The sequence below is a fragment of the Aptenodytes forsteri genome, unplaced genomic scaffold (genome assembly GCF_000699145.1).
Source record: "Aptenodytes forsteri isolate BGI_AS27 unplaced genomic scaffold, ASM69914v1 Scaffold2, whole genome shotgun sequence".
NCBI classification, from domain to species: Eukaryota; Metazoa; Chordata; class Aves; order Sphenisciformes; family Spheniscidae; genus Aptenodytes; species Aptenodytes forsteri.
In genome coordinates, this window is record NW_008795695.1 from 12,148,542 (window position 1) to 12,165,824 (window position 17,283).

General features: G+C 43.7%; 1 protein-coding gene across 1 annotated transcript in view; it reads left to right on the top strand.

Annotated features, from left to right (window-relative positions):
- UMODL1 (uromodulin like 1) overlaps positions 1 to 15,822 on the top strand; it is a 55,843-nt gene extending 40,021 nt beyond the window's left edge. The window contains exons 14-21 of the mRNA XM_009282999.1: positions 1,025 to 1,238; positions 2,784 to 2,921; positions 4,571 to 5,028; positions 5,711 to 5,853; positions 7,005 to 7,241; positions 8,102 to 8,261; positions 11,366 to 11,450; positions 15,635 to 15,822. Of these exons, the coding sequence (XP_009281274.1) occupies positions 1,025 to 1,238; positions 2,784 to 2,921; positions 4,571 to 5,028; positions 5,711 to 5,853; positions 7,005 to 7,241; positions 8,102 to 8,261; positions 11,366 to 11,450; positions 15,635 to 15,822 (1,623 nt within the window). The remainder of the gene's footprint in view (positions 1 to 1,024; positions 1,239 to 2,783; positions 2,922 to 4,570; positions 5,029 to 5,710; positions 5,854 to 7,004; positions 7,242 to 8,101; positions 8,262 to 11,365; positions 11,451 to 15,634) is intronic.
- The last annotated feature ends 1,461 nt before the right edge of the window (positions 15,823 to 17,283 follow it).

The window sequence follows — 17,283 nt, forward strand, 5'->3', positions numbered from 1 at the left end:
GACCATCCTGCTCTTCAGTGTGATAAAGGAGGCTGCTTCGTGGGCTATCGTGAATAAGGCTCAGTGTGCTTTGAAAAAGGTGGCATTTTCTTTCTTAATCCCCTATTGAATTCCAAGGTCACTGTGTACGGACCATGAATGTTTATTTTATTGATTTCTCTAGACTGCCCTAAGTTCAGCTGTGATTTGATGCTGCAATACTTTGAGGGTGACAGTTCCTGTTCAAAATAGTGCAGAGCCACCCCCTAGCCCTGCTCTTGGACTCTCGGGGAGGACCCTGAGTAGGGGCTGCGTGCCCCAATGACAGTCAGAATTTGCAGAAATAATGTGAGGTTCCTCGGGGAAGACTTTAACGAAATATTTCTGATATCAAATTGAGGACTGACTTGATGGGAGGTTGAGTTGTGTGGCAGTGCTGATGGTATGAAACACCTTTCTGTTTTCTTTAGCCTGGTCTGGGCATTTAAAAAGAGGGAAGTTTACACTCAATTATGAGCAGGAGAATTTTGCTTATTGCAATTTTGCTTGGTTCTGGTGAGAAACCACCTGTGAAGAAAGGCTGGAGGGTGGTGTGCTCTAAGCTGTAACATACCTGAGTTAAGGGAGCCCTCCAAGATATATATGCAGCGTGGAGTGTCAGGAGGCCTCTCCACTTCCATTGGCAGCTCCTCCTCGTATTGGGTTGCCCCCTCTCCCTGGAGGCATTTTGAGAGGCAGAACATGGGAGCTTCCCTGCAGTCTCCTCCCTCCCTTGCTGTTACCAGAGGCAAGGACCTGTGCTAAATGACAGACGAGGTATCTTAATTGCTTAGCTTGTTTAATATTCATGGTTAAATATATACTATATCCTCCAGCTGCTGTAGAGTGGAAACTTTATAAAGCAAAAGGTCAGTTTACTGCTGCTTCCTTCCAGAGTATGAAGCACAACTGTAATGCATAATGCTCTCTTCTGGGCGGTGTACAAAGCCTAAAATGTAATTGCTTCTATCTGTCCATCTCCACATGCATTTTGTTTTTATTCCAGGTACATAAATCTCTGCCCCTTGAGGTTCTTCAGCAGATGGATGCTGGTCTGATTAAAGTGTTGATAACGAGTGTTACTAATGGGAGTACAGTGGTAAGTTTCAATTTACTGATTGCAGAAGATGTGGATATCTACTACATCATCACCACTTTTCGTGATGCCTTTGAACACAGCTCCTATTTCACAGTTGACAAGAGCAATCTCTCCATAAACGGTAAGGAGCAGCTTGTATCCCAATAATTCTTCAGAACTAGAAAGATGATAAAGCCTATTATTAATCTGTATTTTCTGAGGTGAAAGTATCTGTAAAACAGGCGGATGAAAAACCATTCTCTCTCCTTATATTGCTCCTGCTTATCCATCCAATAAGCTTTTTCAGAGAACATCAAAAGGTGAAATAAGAAGTGAGGTACTCCTGATCCAAAAGGACAAAACCAACTGATCTTTTTGTCTATAGCTAGCATTAATTTTATAGAGAAGAAGATACAGAGACGTTAGAAACAGTGGTCACAAATTGAGGGTTTTATAAGCTACCAGGACCTGGAAACAGGTCCCTGTACACAGACATAACTAGCTCTGCTTAAAATAATTTCGAAACACATTACTGTCTGCTTTGCACTGATAATTTTGCATGTGATAGAAACCTCAAGAAACAAATAAATGAACACGTGAATTCTTCTGCGCTGGGAGTATGTGTTTTCCTCCCATACCTGTGGGTCGGGAGTTCAGATGAAAGTCAACACCAAGACCAGCACAATGGCTGATTGCACAACTTCTTTTCCTTTATATGTAATTTAAGTTGTTAACAAGAAACATTAGCCTCCTGACTAACTGCTGTTGAATTCTGTTTCACAAGTCTATGTGTCATCTCTGGGAAAAATAACAAATTCTATATCCCTAACATGATACGTTTGTCCAAAGAATATTGTTATGAGCTATTAATTAGAATCTCACGCAAAATTACTTCAGAAGCACGTATATGGTCTGCCCTGTACATTCTCTTTGCCTGTTACCCTTACAGCTGTGAATCTGGAAAATTACCTATCCCATTAATTAGTAAGATCATGACTATCTCGTGGTAGTGCTTTGTAGAGTGCCTGCCCCCCTCGAACCTGTGCTAAAGCAAATGGTTCGTTTCAGGGACAGGTCCCCATAGAGCAGGTGGTTAGTGCTGCTTTCTGAGTCCCACCTATGGTGTTACATCCTTATTTGCACAGTTACAGTTAGACCTTGGGAAGAGAAAGGGAAGTAAAGCATATTTTTCCTTTCAAGAATGAAAACTTTGGCCAGGTAAAAATTAAGAAAGCCACTAGACTGCAACTTGGACCAGTCACACAAACCTCCTGCTTCACTCATGCTGGGCATTTACTAACCATCTCCTCACGAGTGTGGAACGGAGGAGGCAGCTGAGGAAGCCCCCGGGGTTAGAAGCATCCCCTTGGGCTGTTGATCTGTTTAGGAGGATAGGAGCTCTGCAGCAGGGTGTCTACACTTCAGTGAGTATCTGCTGAGCGTCACTGGTAGCACAGCTCCTGGAGGGTTTTGTCAGTGCCTTGCAATCAGCCCTCTAGTCTGTGCTTCCAGTGCTCCACCTCTTCTAGACCCAGCAGCTGCCTGACACGTACAGTAGAGTATCACACCTAAGAGGTGTAATCCCACCATGATATCATGATGATATGACCGTGCTCCAGTTTCAGAACCATCACATTTTCATTTATACACTCTCCACCTTTGCCTTTTGCTTAAATATACCCGACAGATTATGATGAGTGCAAAAGCGAAGAAGATGACTGCTCCCCGGATGCATCGTGCCATAACACACTTGGGTTTTACCAGTGCAGCTGCAATGAAGGATTTGCTGATGTGCATCCAGAAAGGCCTGGAAGAAGCTGTGAAGGCAAAATAAAATTTTATTACCTAATGGCTAACTAGATGCTTAGTGGTCTGATCTTTATTGGATCACGGTAACACTTGCCACAGGTCTTGAAATTTTGCCAGGGATGAATTTGGTTCCTTGTTTTCAGCTGGATCCTAATGGGAAGTCTTGCAGCAGACTTTAAGTATTTCTGACTGTAATACTCTGTCAGGAGAGTTTACTATATTAATATTTAATGCTGCCTTTGTAAGGTTCTTTTAACAGTTCTGTTTTCTCATATTTGCCATTAAAATTAGATAGGATTGTCAAGATTGTTAGTTATTTTCATTAGCAGTAGCAGAGGGGACAGCAGAGATAATAGAGAAGGAAACAGAAAGAACTGGGTATGTGGTTTGATCTCTGTATGGCAGCAGGGCTGAAATGCTGGTATTACAAACTACTTTTTTGTATGAGTCAATTCATCTAGCTTCTCTCCTTCCTTAAATCATTTGTTAGCTGACATATGATGGGTCTTTAAGCTCCTAAAATCTTTTAGGCTTTCTCAGTGATTTGTATTTGTTTTTGTAACCACAGTGATAAGCTACTCTCTGGCTGAAGTCACCAGGATTTGTCAACTGATACCAACCTCTGCTCAGTTTTGTTTAACCAAGATATTTAGCATTATGACAAAGAGCTTTTAGGAAATTCAGCTCTGAAAGAGCTCAAACTTTTCTTTATCTTCCTCTTACGTTCAGATCAGCAGCTTTTTAATTTGGGGCATTTCCGACAGCTGGGGAGTTCCAGAAGGATATATATATGTACAGATTTTATGTGTTGCTTGGAAAATAGATGCTATCTGTATGTAGAACCCATTAAAATTATTTAAGAGAATTTCTGTGCGATGAGACACATCCTTTGTGTTTCACTGCAAATGGAGTTTATTATCTTGGTGCTCTGTAAGTCAGTGGTGGATGAATACTTAGGTTGTTTCTACCAGCAAAGAGCCATGGGGTAACCCCAGAGCCTGTGCTGGATGTCGGGTGTTCGACATACACATTGATCTCAACCTGTGCTTCCCCTTTTCCCCTGCTTGCTTTCTTCCTGAAACCATCAAAGATTGCTATTAACACATTTGTTCAACTCCCCACTGTGTCTCTCAGGACACACGTACAATGTGGGCCTGCTACATGAGGTTTGTCTTGCACTTCCCCCAGAATGGGTTTTCCAAAGTGCTCAGGGTCATATCTTTTGGGTACATCATTTGGTCACAAATGGGGCCAGGGTTTTTAACAAACTCTGCTCCTGTTTGTACGCCACAGCCAGAAGTGTGCAGTCTCCTACAGTACTAGGCAAAAAAATATGAACACTTGCTGAGCAACTTACAGCTGGGGATCTCTTGCAAGCACTGATCTTCCAAAAGCTGTATATAAGTGTTTTGCATGAGCACACTAATTATTGCAGCTCTCAGGAAATAAAGGACATCAGCTTTACTCACAGATGCAATGTATCTCTTGTGCTCTTTCTTAAAAAAAAGCCACAGCTTTGGCAGCGAGTAGAGCAGGTTAAAAAACCAAAAGAAGCTAGTTTCCTGCCAGTAACTATGAGTTTCCTCCTAAGGGTTTGCTCTTACCTTATAAAATCAATTTGAATCTGTAAATTACAACAATACCTTTATTTTTGGCACTCTTCAGCATTTCCTATCAGCCAAGAGGCAACACTGACGGATAAGAAACCTGTACACAACACAGCTTTACCTGCAACATCTTTGCAAACTTCAACTCGTGTTTCCTCCCCTGCTTCCCTGAACTTCTCTACTGCTGAGCACAAAGCTCTGGAGAAGACCACGTTCTCCAGCGTGGTGCTGCCTCCTCTCACCACGGATCCTGTGTCAACTCCCGACGCTTATCCTCAAGCATCTCCTGTCCCCCTCGTTAAACCTGCCCAGGAGGTTTCCATTAAAGATGCTGTGAGAGTGTTCTGTGAAATCGAGAAGATTGTCCTTGCTGTCCAGAAGAGATTTTTACAGCAGGAGTCTATCCCGGAAACCTCCCTGTACCTGGGGGAGCCTCGCTGCAACGTGAGCATCAGCAATGGCACTCACGTTGTGCTGCAGGCAGGCTGGAGCGACTGTGGCACTGAAGTTGAGACTGTAAGTCCCCTGAGCCAGTGAATGCAAAGAAGCCCCGGAGTATTTTTTTTTTTTTTTATCTTGGGATTAGAGTGAGGAGGGGGGCAATGGCAGATCCTTAGCTAGGAGTACAGTCTATTAGTTGCTGAAATGTTGGATGAAGAAATTTCTTTGGAGAAAGAAAACCTCTTCCTGTGAGTGGAAGGTTACCCCACTGTTTGGGGAGGAGGGCAAGCAAGAAAGAGAAGGGGAATCCTTGGGGTCAGGCAGCAAAACTCAAGGGCTTCTCCAAACTGAGAGTCACTTCCCATGTCTCTCTGGGTTCCCTCTGCAGCTGTCAGAAGCTTCTCTTTTCTTAAAAGCAATTTCATTATCATATTTAGGCAAATACCCCAATTGCTACCAGTAATGGGGACAAAGAGTGATGTCTCTCTCTTTGGATCCCAAACCAAACGCTATGCTCAGGCCATGCCAAAGAACAGAAATTCCCTTGTGGAGCAGACTGAGGAAGAGGAGGAAGGCTGGTGGATTTTCATTGTCTCACTGTAAAGCAAATAAGATACTAGAGGTTTAATCTGTTTGATTTTTGCAGCCAGGAGAATGGAGAATTCCGAAGCACTTGAAGCTGGTACGCCTGTAACTCTGTTATATCCCTAAATACATTGATGCTCACAAGTTGTGGTTTCTTCTTTCTGTGTTCCAGAACATGACTAATACTGTAGTGAAAACCATCCTTCGGAATGATGTTTCTGCTCAGGGAGTAATCCACCATTTAAAAGTTGCCAGTCCCGTTCATTGTGTGTTTCAAAACAATCTCTTGACTTCCTCTGGATACACTGCAGAAGGGTAAGTAACAACTCTCTCTGCTTTGAAATGCTGTTGTGTGCCTAAGCACTGTGTCCCTATCCCCAGGGACCTTAGCTGTATCCAGTGACTATGCCAAGTAGTCTGCCAACCTGCGAGTCCCGTGCTCAGGTGACTCCTGTTATGAGCTTCTGTCCTACTCCATCTAATGTGTCAATAGATCCAACAGCCAACAAGATTGGCAATTGCTTGGCTAAACCATAGATGAAAATAAACCTTTGGGAGCCACCGGTGCAGGTTCGGGAGCCAGAATTCCTGACTCCTCTTTGCCTTCCTGGGCAACCACGTGTAGCAATAACAGTATTTTCCTGCTTTTGGAACATAACAATGATGTATCTTTTCAACTGATGTAGGCATGCAGACTGCTATGTGGGTGCTGAGCATGGCAATTTTTAAGCCCCACAAATCCTTATTTGATCAACTTGGAAAAAAGAGAAGGTATGTAATGCAAATGCTTTTTCATGGAAAGTCTCATCTTCAAGTACGATGGAACCTAATCCACTGTTCACAGAAAATCAAACCCATGCTCACAGAAAAGGTGGCAGCACAAGCTTTGGTCTGATGGTGAATGTTCTCCCTTCGTCCAAGTGCACCTCCTTTCTCTTGCCTAGCACCATGCTTAAGCTATCATCACCAAACCCACTTTCTGTTTCCTAACCCTCCAGACATTGTATTTTCCTTTCTATCCCTCCACAAAGTCTTTGTCGGGCCCCTTCTCTCTGAGCTCTATAATTTTCTCATGTCCCTCACTTACTGTTCAGATTTGTCCCTTCTCCTTAATTTTTTTTGGCTCTTCTCTTCTTCACTAAGCCTTTACTCTCCGTATTTTGAATTTTAAGACAGCTCATAGTTTTGTTCCCCTTCAGCTCCACTCAAATATCTCTCTCTGCTCTATTTGTATTGCCAAGACATTCCACCCTTTGGATTTTCCCACTTGCATTTCCAAGGTCCCTACCTTCCCAACTAAAAACTCGATGCATTTTCACCCTTTCCTCTTGAACAGTGTCCTAACATCCTGGACTGCAGATAACTCTTCGCTACTTAAATGTGCAAGAGGTGGAGAAACAGGCACTGATTTATAGAAACACATAGTCAAATTTGTGGTCTTTAAAGGAGGTTAATTGTTGTTTCAGAGTTTACACCATCTTTGAGGATTTGCATGGATCTGGACACTTCAGAACAGAAATGCAGTTGTTTATTGGCAACTCCCCAGTACCAAAAAATTTCAGTGTCTCTGCCAGTGATGATGTTCTGATTGAAGTGGGGATCCAGAGAGCAGACAGCAAGCTCAAGGTGGTCCTCACTGACTGCTGGGCGACTCCAACTAACAATTCAGTGGATCCCCGCTCATTTCCTTTTATCAGCAACAGGTACGGCAATGCCACTCGCAAATAGCATGTGCCATACCTTAGATCTTCCAGTGGCGCTGACTACTGAAGTGTTACATTTTAAATGCCTTTTATGTGTGTTCTCATCATTCATATACACTGTCCCTTACCATTCTGACTGGTCACCCCTTCTTTGAACCAGGAAGGTAGGTATGAAAAGAAAATGTTTTCAAAGGGTAATGTGGTAGTTGTTTCAGTTTGGTTGTCTTCCCCATAGTTTTGTAAAGCAATTGTACTTTTGACCTGAAGAAATAGGTGGTTTTGGCAGTCAGTAGTGAAAGAACATTGAAAAGTGTGTGCTTTATCTATTTCTCTGTGGTTCAGATATTACCAAGAGCTTATATGACTCTCATCAATGAAGGTGTAGGTTAGCTGAATCCTATCTGTTGTGACTCACAGACAATATTAATGCAACCTCTGGTAAAAGAGGAGGTTTGTTCCTGTCTGGATCCCTGATCTCACCCCGATGTCATATTCCCTGGGCTCACCCGCCACCTTAAAATACAGGATAGTCCTTTTGCTCAGTAACAAAAGCTATTCCTTTTAACATGATGTTCTTTCATTTTGTGTTTGGTGAAGCCAAGTTTAAATCCTTCTTTCTGTCACTCTTTCTCTTCTTTTCCAACACTCCAACCACTTCTCGAATCTCCTATTCTATCCGGATAGTGTGAGAATAAAGCAGCAAATAGCCCCTTATCACCCCTGCACTGCTGGAGAGTTGCTTCATGGTGGGTCTGGCTGCAACCTTCTAAAGGAGCCTCGCAACCTGAGTTATGTGCTATGACCACAGCACGCCTTCTATAGCCCTAGCTGCTACGTATGTTTTTTCTCTTCCTTTTCAGCTGTCCCATCCCAAATACGTACACCACACTGCTAGAGAATGGGAATTCAAGCAAAGCACAGTTTAAGATGAAAATTTTTTCCTTTGTCAACAATTCTGTGGTTTACCTACACTGCAAAATACGTATTTGTATGGAGACACCAGGAAGTACCTGCAGGACGGTAAGTGTTTTGATCCGATATGCTATTTTTCTCCGACATGTCATATGCAGTCCTGCTATGGAATTGAAGGAGTAATGTTTCCAAACAGGGTTTAAAATAGCTCTTGAAGTTTTCCTTCATTCTCTGGTGAGAGCAGAGAGGAGTGGGGAAGAACTACAACCATATGGAAGTGTCCACCTTTCTTCCTGTTCCTCATCCTCATAGTTAAAAGCATGGAGCTTGCACAGAAACGGGGAAATCAAAGTTGGGGAACCTGAGAACTGAACCTTTTGCCTCTGCATAGGGGTGACTATAAGGCAATGAACAGAAGTCACAATGAGATAGGCTGTTCAGAAACATGTGAGCTCAGATGGACATGTCACAAAAAAGCGAGCACCCACATTGGCAGTGTCAGCAGGAAAGTCTGAGTAAATTGTTTTGGGATATTTTTCTGTCCCTTTTTTTCCCCTAGAGATTTGCTTCTCCAGGTGAGAGTTTAGGTGCCAGGAAAGGAAGCTCAGTGGCATTAAGTTTCTAGGGCTGTGACTCTATTAGAGTTTATTACGGCTTTTTAAAACCATATTGCTTTTGAAAGCAATAAACCAAGCAATGTTCTGATAACAACTTCAGTTTCTAATTCTCTGTGCTCCAAAGCGTTGCTTTGTGTCTTTTTACTTCTACGTAAGTGATACACACTGCTTCATCTAAAAATGTGTTGCTACCATAGAAATAAGAAAAAAATAGATTTTGCTGATGGCTTTTTTTTTTCCTTTATAGCAGGCACACAGGAAGTCTCCTCTCCCTCTGCCAACCTTCCTGTCTCTTTTTCTATCAAGGATGTTTTCATTAGCAGTTTGGTGTTCCTCCATTGTTAAACACTTTCCTCTAGTTCTAAATAACTCCGTTTAAGCCCTTTATAAAGCAAATTATCTCTTCCTAAAAGATTAAAAATGGCTAGCAGAAGATACTTGTTTCCTTTCTCTAAGTATAAAGCTTCCTCCAGAACAAAAAAAAAGTAGGAACAGGAAACATGACTGACAGATGGAAAGATGGCTCCAGTTTTCACAGCTGAATTTGTGTGTTAAAAATCAGTGCTTCAGCAACCCCCAGCCTATGCCCTCCTTTGGAGGAGGTGGTGCCCTCCCCGAGTTCCCTGTGTGTCCTGCACAGCTGAGGAGGGACATGGTGATGGGTGCAAGGCAGGGGAATAAGAGGGATGGGCAGGGCAGGGCAGGGATTGTGTGGGCTGGTGTGGCTGCTGTAAGGAATCAAACAGTTGCTTTGCTAGGAGCTGCTGGGTTTGCTGCTAGAGCAGGCTTTAGCTGTACAGATTAGAGTTTAGGAACATGGTTAACTAAAGGACTGGCTTTGAGCTAAATTACAGGGGTCTGTGATGGGGTAATTCCACTAGCCCAAGATGAGGTTTGATTGAGGTTGACATCTGCACAGCGGAGTTAATCAGTGAGGCCCTCTTCTGTCATATATTTTATATTATTCATTTCTCTATTATTGATATGTGTGTATATATATATAAGAGATATATTGTTCTTTCTCCTGTGCAAAATTTACGTCCTATGAAAAGTTAGTGAATTCAGTATTTTAGATTGAGATTAAAATGTTATGTGGAGAAGATAAGTACTAGGCACATCTACACAGGATGACAATGGTTTTTACAAAGAAGGGAAGGGGAGCTGCAGGAGGTGCAAAGATCAAGGAAAATTGGAGCAAGAACAGAGTATATTTGGAAATAATGTGAGATGGCTGGGAAAGTGCCCAGGGTCTGGGAACTGATCCTCTGATCTGTCTGCTACTCTGCAGAATACTGACTCGCTTCAGGGCAGATTTGCTTCAGCTCTTTGCCCACAAAATTGAGACTTACATCTTGTATTATTTCTTCTTGCCCAGTCTTTTATTCCTTGTTTTCTTGGCGGAAGAAAGTAAGGTGCTCTAAAGTTTAGAGTAGAAAAAAATAGACAGGCTGGGGAGCAATGTAGTAAGAAATGAGTAAGAAACATGACTTTGAATGGGAAGAGGAGCGATGTGCCACCACCATGCATATGTTTGGTGGAATGTGGCTGCTCCATGGCCACATGGAACCAAAAAATCATCGACATCAGGGAGCAGCTATGTAACCGTATTCTCTAATAGATCCGCCTAGCTGGGAAAGCTATTCAAGGGCAGTCCAAAGTCGCAGCTACATGGGTATTTTTCTGGGGGCTGACCCAGCTAAAGACACTGTTGCTGACAGTGGATTGTAGAGGTTTTTCAGTGTAATGAGGCTGGTAACACTGCTGAGACGTTCTTGTGTAGACAAGCTGGTAAGACACCCTTGCGCTTCACTGCTTTCTTTTGCTGATTATAGTATGGTACTGCAGTTTCTCTGTTTTTATGTGCACTTCCAGGAGAGCCACAGTATCTTTTGAATAACCTAAACAGGCTACAGCTCCAATCAGAGACTTTTAGGTTACAGCTTGAAACAAAAAGGTAGCAGACAAACTGAATGGTGCTACTGAGGAAGCGTGCAGAAGATGAGTGTGCTGTGTATTCTGCAAGTGCTGCTCACACAAAGCTGAAGCAGCTGATCCCCAACCTTTCACGGGTCAGGGCTTTCAAACTAGTAGTTCCCAGATTAGTAGTTCACATGTCACTGAAAAGTTGTGCGTTGCTTCAAAATGACACACAACTTGGCAGGGGCTGAAAGTTGCTGCTGCTTTTGCTGGTGCTGGTTGTAGTATCTGCTGTGCCTACCATGGCAGTAGAAACATCCAAACAAAAATGTTTGCAAAACCCTGGCATACAGAAATAGTGAGAAGTTTATTCTCCCATAAGGTTTCTCTAAAACAAACAGAAAGTTAATGAAAAGAAAGAGATTGTCTGTGTGAAATGTCTGTTCACAGCAGTGTTTTCCAGTGTGACTAATCACAGGTTTTATACTGAAGTTTCCCTAATGTCATTTCTTTTGAACTTCCATTTGGTGCTCATTTCAGTTTAACAAAGCATAACATTAAGAAACAAAAACCCCCATGGGTGAGAATAGCACTGGGCTTTCACATACTCATCAGAAGGCTTTGTATTTTTAATTAGTAAGCCATATTACTTGTTGGAATTTGAATTGATTGTTGCAGAGATGCCATGCGGTTCGATCCCTGAAGACTGGTGAAACCATTGCTACGTACAGAACATCCTGGGGACCCCTATGTAAATTGGCTGGTGAGTTATGAATAGATGCTTACAAAAAGGGGACACAGAGTAACTGTCATTTCAAGATTCTTTTTCACTGGCAAAGGAACCTGAAGGCCTGTGATACAAATTTTTCATGCCCCTCTGCATATTTTTCTGAGGAGCAGGTGTTCTTACTGAAACCGTATGGCAGTGTGGAAAAGCATGTGCCCTCCTTGGTGAAGTGACTGTCAGATTGTCAAGAGAATGTAGAAAGGAAAAGGAAAAAGTGCTTCATGTAGCTATTTGCACAGGGTAGCAAGTACAACAGCCACAAAATCAGTTATTACAATTGTAAAGTGTGAAAGCAGCTTGAACCTTTTAGATTGCAATCAGTTTTTCAAGTGTTTCCCCTACACTGTTGTTAGACTGCAATTATATTGAGCTCCGAAGTCCAAAATCAGAGGAGATAAGAGATAGTATTGTTGTGTTTCCTTAGACTCCCTGGTATTGACTTCATTAGTACTGTGAAGGAAAGTGGCAGAGCACAGCAGATGCACAGCACCTTGGTTAATCTGGTGGAGCGGTACCGTACAGGTTAATAGAGAGCGAACGCCAGCACTGTCTACAAGCAAGGTCTAATTTGTTATGCATCTGCCTCTTCTGCATTTGCCCTGAGTGCTGTTTTCAAGGGCATCTGTGGCCTCTAACGTTTTCAGTCATTTGGCCTCCTCCAGCCATTTGCATTCATATCTTATTAGAGTAAAACACTCATTGAGAGTATTTGTACACACCAATATCAGAGTTTTAACACATGGCTACTGTGAATAGACAGAAGTCACCCCCTTTACTCCTGCTGCTTGCCTGTTTCGCCAGTCACTTAATGCTCTTCTGACTGTGGAGATAAGTTAATGCTGGACTGTTAGTGGGTTCAGGGTATTTTTTAGTTCTCTGCTGTGACCATCACAATGTTCTTTTGGACATAGAAACTGGCTCTGACTTAGTGTATTGTATTTTTCATAGAATCATAGAATCATTGAGGTTGGAAAAGCCCTCTAAGATCATCGAGTCCAACCGTCGACCCAACACCACCACCCACTAAACCATGTCCCTAAGTGCCTCATCTACTCGTCTTTTAAATACCTCCAGGGATGGGGACTTAACCACTTCCCTGGGCAGCCTGTTCCAATGTTTCACCACTCTTTCAGTAAAGAAATTTTTCCTTACATCCAATCTAAACCTCCCCTGGCACAACTTGAGGCCATTTCCTCTCGTCCTATCGCTTGTTACTTGGGAGAAGAGACTGACACCCACCTCGCTACAACCTCCTTTCAGGTAGTTGTAGAGAGCGATGAGGTCTCCCCTCAGCCTCCTTCTCTCCAGGCTAAACAACCCCAGTTCCCTCAGCCGCTCCTCATAAGACACGTTCTCCAGACCCCTCACCAGCCTCGTTGCCCTTCTCTGGACACGCTCCAGCACCTCAATGTCCTTCTTGTAGTGAGGGGCCCAAAACTGAACACAGTATTCGAGGTGCGGCCTTACCAGTGCCGAGTACAGGGGCACGATCACTTCCCTACTCCTGCTGGCCACACTATTTCTGATACAGGCCAGGATGCCATTGGCCTTCTTGGCCGCCTGGGCACACTGCCGGCTCATGTTCAGCCGGCTGTCAACCAGCACCCCCAGGTCCTTTTCTGCTGGGCAGCTTTCCAGCCACTCTTCCCCAAGCCTGTAGCGCTGCATGGGGTTGTTGTGGCCGAAGTGCAGGACCTGGCACTTGGCCTTGTTGAACCTCATACAATTGGCCTCGGCCCATCGGTCCAGCCTGTCCAGGTCCCTCTGCAGAGCCTTCCTACCCTCGAGCAGATCAACGCTCCCGCCCAACTTGGTGTCGTCTGCAAACTTACTGAGGGTGCACTCGATCCCCTCATCCAGATCATCAATAAAGATATTGAACAAGACTGGCCCCAAAACTGAGCCCTGGGGAACACCACTCGTGACCGGCCGCCAACTGGATTTAACTCCATTCACCACAACTCTCTGGGCCCGGCCGTCCAGCCAGTTTTTGACCCAGCGCAGAGTACACCTGTCTAAGCCGTGAGCCGCCAGCTTCTCTAGGAGAATGCTGTGGGAGACGGTGTCAAAGGCCTTACTGAAGTCCAGGCAGACCACATCCACAGCCTTTCCCTCACCCACTAGGCGGGTCACCTGGTCATAGGAGGAGATCAGGTTGGTCAAGCAGGACCTGCCTCTCATGAACCCGTGCTGGCTGGGCCTGATCCCCTGGTTGTCCCGCTCATGCCTTGTGAGCGCCCTCAAGATGAACCGCTCCATAATCTTCCCCGGCACCCAGGTCAGGCTGACAGGCCTGTAGTTCCCCGGATCCTTCTTCCGGCCCTTCTTGTAGATGGATGTCACATTGGCAAGCCTCCAGTCGTCCGGGACCTCCCCTTTTTCTTCCATTATATGCAAGTATTAGTCTGTTAGGCCTTCGGTGTTCATTTCTGAATTAGGTTTTTTTAAAACTTAGCAATTAATACAGCTTTCTTTGTACAGCACTTACATCAAGTAGATCTCACTCCCATTTTCACTGGAGACCCCAATGCATTTCTAATATTGAAAAATGGTCATTACACAAAAGGAACTCTGGTGAGGGGAGCTTTATTTGGGTTGTACTACACCGATTCCTAGGCAAAGGTGGCGCTACTAGATGTTGTCTCCTATTTCCAGTTTGGATACTCACATTGCATTTTAAGTGTGAGGCTAGACCTAGACAGTGGTATGCATCTCTGTGTTGAAGGAGACAACATGAATTATGATGTCAGCTAAGCTGCTGCGGTGAAACATGAAAAAAGCTTTAACTGCTCTGCCTATACTGCTTGGCCACATGCTACGGCAAAGACCACTGATACACGTCCTCAGGAAGGCCTGTTCTGTCTGTGTCTGGCTACAGGCTGCCATTTACACTGTGCATCTTCTTTTCTATTCCTTTGTTTCATACTGAAATTCAGAAATAAGCCTAAATATATTATGCAACACTGCTTTGGCCTGTGTTGGAATGATGCCCTGGATGTTATGTAGCTTGGACACTGCTATTGCATACCTCTGTGGCTGCCAACAGTGCCCTTTGGCCAAAGATCTTGTCTCTAATTACAGGCATGTATGCATTAGCATTTGTCTTCTGTGCACCTCAGGTACTGCACAAGTGCTTGGCTAAGTAAGAGCTGTCCAGAAAATGTATGCAAACAAATAGATGTTTTTGTAGGTGCATCAAGCATTTACAAGAATTAATTAGAAGCGTGCAAGAGTACATGTACAAACATGAATAGAGGCATAATGTTAAAGGGAGAGGGGATTCTCCTTGCAGATTTGGACAAAAACATGGAAGTGTCTATATGTGAACCAGGCGAACACATTCTGTCGATGATCACTGGCACCTAGGGAGACAGCTGGCAACAAGGGACTTGACTCTTGCCCACACATAGGCATTTAGTGCTCATGATCCATGGTGCCCCTATTCTTTCCTTCTCCTCAGTGCCTGGGTGCTATTCCAAAAGACTATAGGTCTCCTGCAGGTCCCATGCCATGTCTGCCAGACCCATGCAGACATTGTAGACACCCTCGGGCTTCTCAGGTGGCACTAGATGCCTATGCTCAGGCTACAGACATGAGCCCATGGTGACCACTTCAGTGTGACTCACTTACCTGCCTCCACTGACTGCCCCAGCCAGATCTCTGCTGACTAGAGTGGTTGCTTAGAGACCCAGCACACATGGAGAATCCTTCCCTAAATGCTCTGTGTTTAAGGAAGTGTTACATATGAGATAAAAGCAAATCGAGTGGTTTTTAATAATCGTAGATGAATGGGGGCAGTATTAAGATGGAAGAATGCTTCACCTCTAGGGTCATTCTAAAAATAAGGTAGCATTTCAAAAAGTCACCACTGCTGATCCTTTAATTCTTATTTTAACAGAAAATTGTAGAGTCAAATTCCAAAGACCCATCACACTCATGTCTGCGGGGACTCTACGCTTGTACGTAAAAAGAGAACATGGACTGTAGCTCACAGACCTTTCCATGAGAATCACCCTCCCCAAAAGGCTGATTCACTTCTGTATCACACCTCTGTGCTTCAACATGCATGTTGGCTAATTTGTAGGCAAGGCTTGTTTCTTACCCCAGGAAAAGATTTAGGAATTTCAAAGCTTTTTTCTTTCACCTCTTGTTTTCTTTAGCATCTGATTTGAAGAGAGAGAAGGAGGCTGGGATGGGAGCTGGATACATCATCCTCATTGCCTTTGCTGTGTTTGGTTTTGTGCTGGGAGTTGTGAGCCTTTTCATTTTCCAGTACCAGCGAAAGATGGGAAGATACAACTTCAGAATCAAGTCTGACAACTTCAGCTACCAAGTGTTCTACGATTAGCGATTTCCAGGTTACCAGATCTAAGTACTGGATTCTGATCAGTTACTTTTTTTAGCTGTTTATCTTTTCCTGAAATGGTTAAATACTTGCAGATGAGCATCCTCTGTTTAAGGGTATTTGCACCTCCTGTCGTGTTTGCTGTGGGTGAAGGTCGTAGAAGTAAGAATGGAATTCCTACTATTCTTGCCTGTTTTCAAGTGCTGCAGACTACAGAGGAGGAAGACAGCCTTCTCTTCTTCATCTTCCTTCATGGCTTTGGTCTCAGTCAGAGCAAATGACACATCGCTTTAGAAGAACACCAATAACCATTTCCACAAAAAGCATATCACTTTTGGTTTTGGATCATGGATTAGTATACCAAAGGAGAGAAACTTTACCACTCTATAAATCTGCTTCAGAAACTAATTTGCTTCAGAAGTTATCCCTTTCTGCAAAAGCTTGGGTTTAATTTTTTTTTTTTTTTTGGAGGGGGTGTTTTTCGATAAAATAATGGCATGTTAGATATAAAGAGCTTGAAATATTGATAATGCATAAGCAGTGCTTACAAGTGCCTGCAGAGTGTCTGAAGAGACAGCTCTGAGGAGTGTTAACCACTACCACACGTTCTGCCTCTGCAACTTGGGAATTTAACACTTTTCCAGAATACCATAGGATTCAGCACTTTTTCTGTAAAATGGGTGTGTTCTAGCTGCTCAGCACCGTTTGTATGTTTGTCCCTTTAAGAGGAGGAGGGAGAGATGAGAAAGCTGGCTTGGCGAAAAAGAACACCTAACATTGCTTCACAACTCAAGGATGTTTACTGATGATCTGATCAAATTCTGTTCCTGGGAACAGGCTTATTTGACATTGTTACCAGAGTTAGTCAGCAACTGTTTCCTGATGGAGGACTCATACATGACAATGCAGCTGCCATGACTACAGTAAATTCACTAGAGACATCATGATGGTATTTGCAGATAATTTAGTTTGCTTCACTAAGTATAATGATGCTTAATATATATCACAGAAAGGACAGGTAAGACTGTATCCCAGCTATCTGCTTGTAAAGTCTTGAATAGTCACTATTAGCTCTGTTTCCCCTAGTCTTACGTTACAGAGACCATCCTCTGTAGCCATCTATGGGCAGCTCCTAGGAAATCGCTGTAGGTGAGGGTGCTCTGATTGCTCTGATTGCTTCCCAAAGGCTGGGCAGGGCTGCCTGTCTGGAGCCCAAAGGGAAGGTACCCAGGGCTCCTTGGTACAGCTCCAGCAGCTGTAAGTGATACAGGTCCCACTAGGGAGCCATAATCCAGCATAAAGGGCATATCTAGGTCCATTAAATTAAAACCTGTATATGAAGCCTCTGAGTCTCTCCACAGAGAGAAGAATGCCTTCTCTTCATTTGCCATTCTGCTCTCATGAGTGGTCGTGGGCAACTGCAATACTTGATAGTAATGGGAATTCTGCATTGTGCAGATGAGG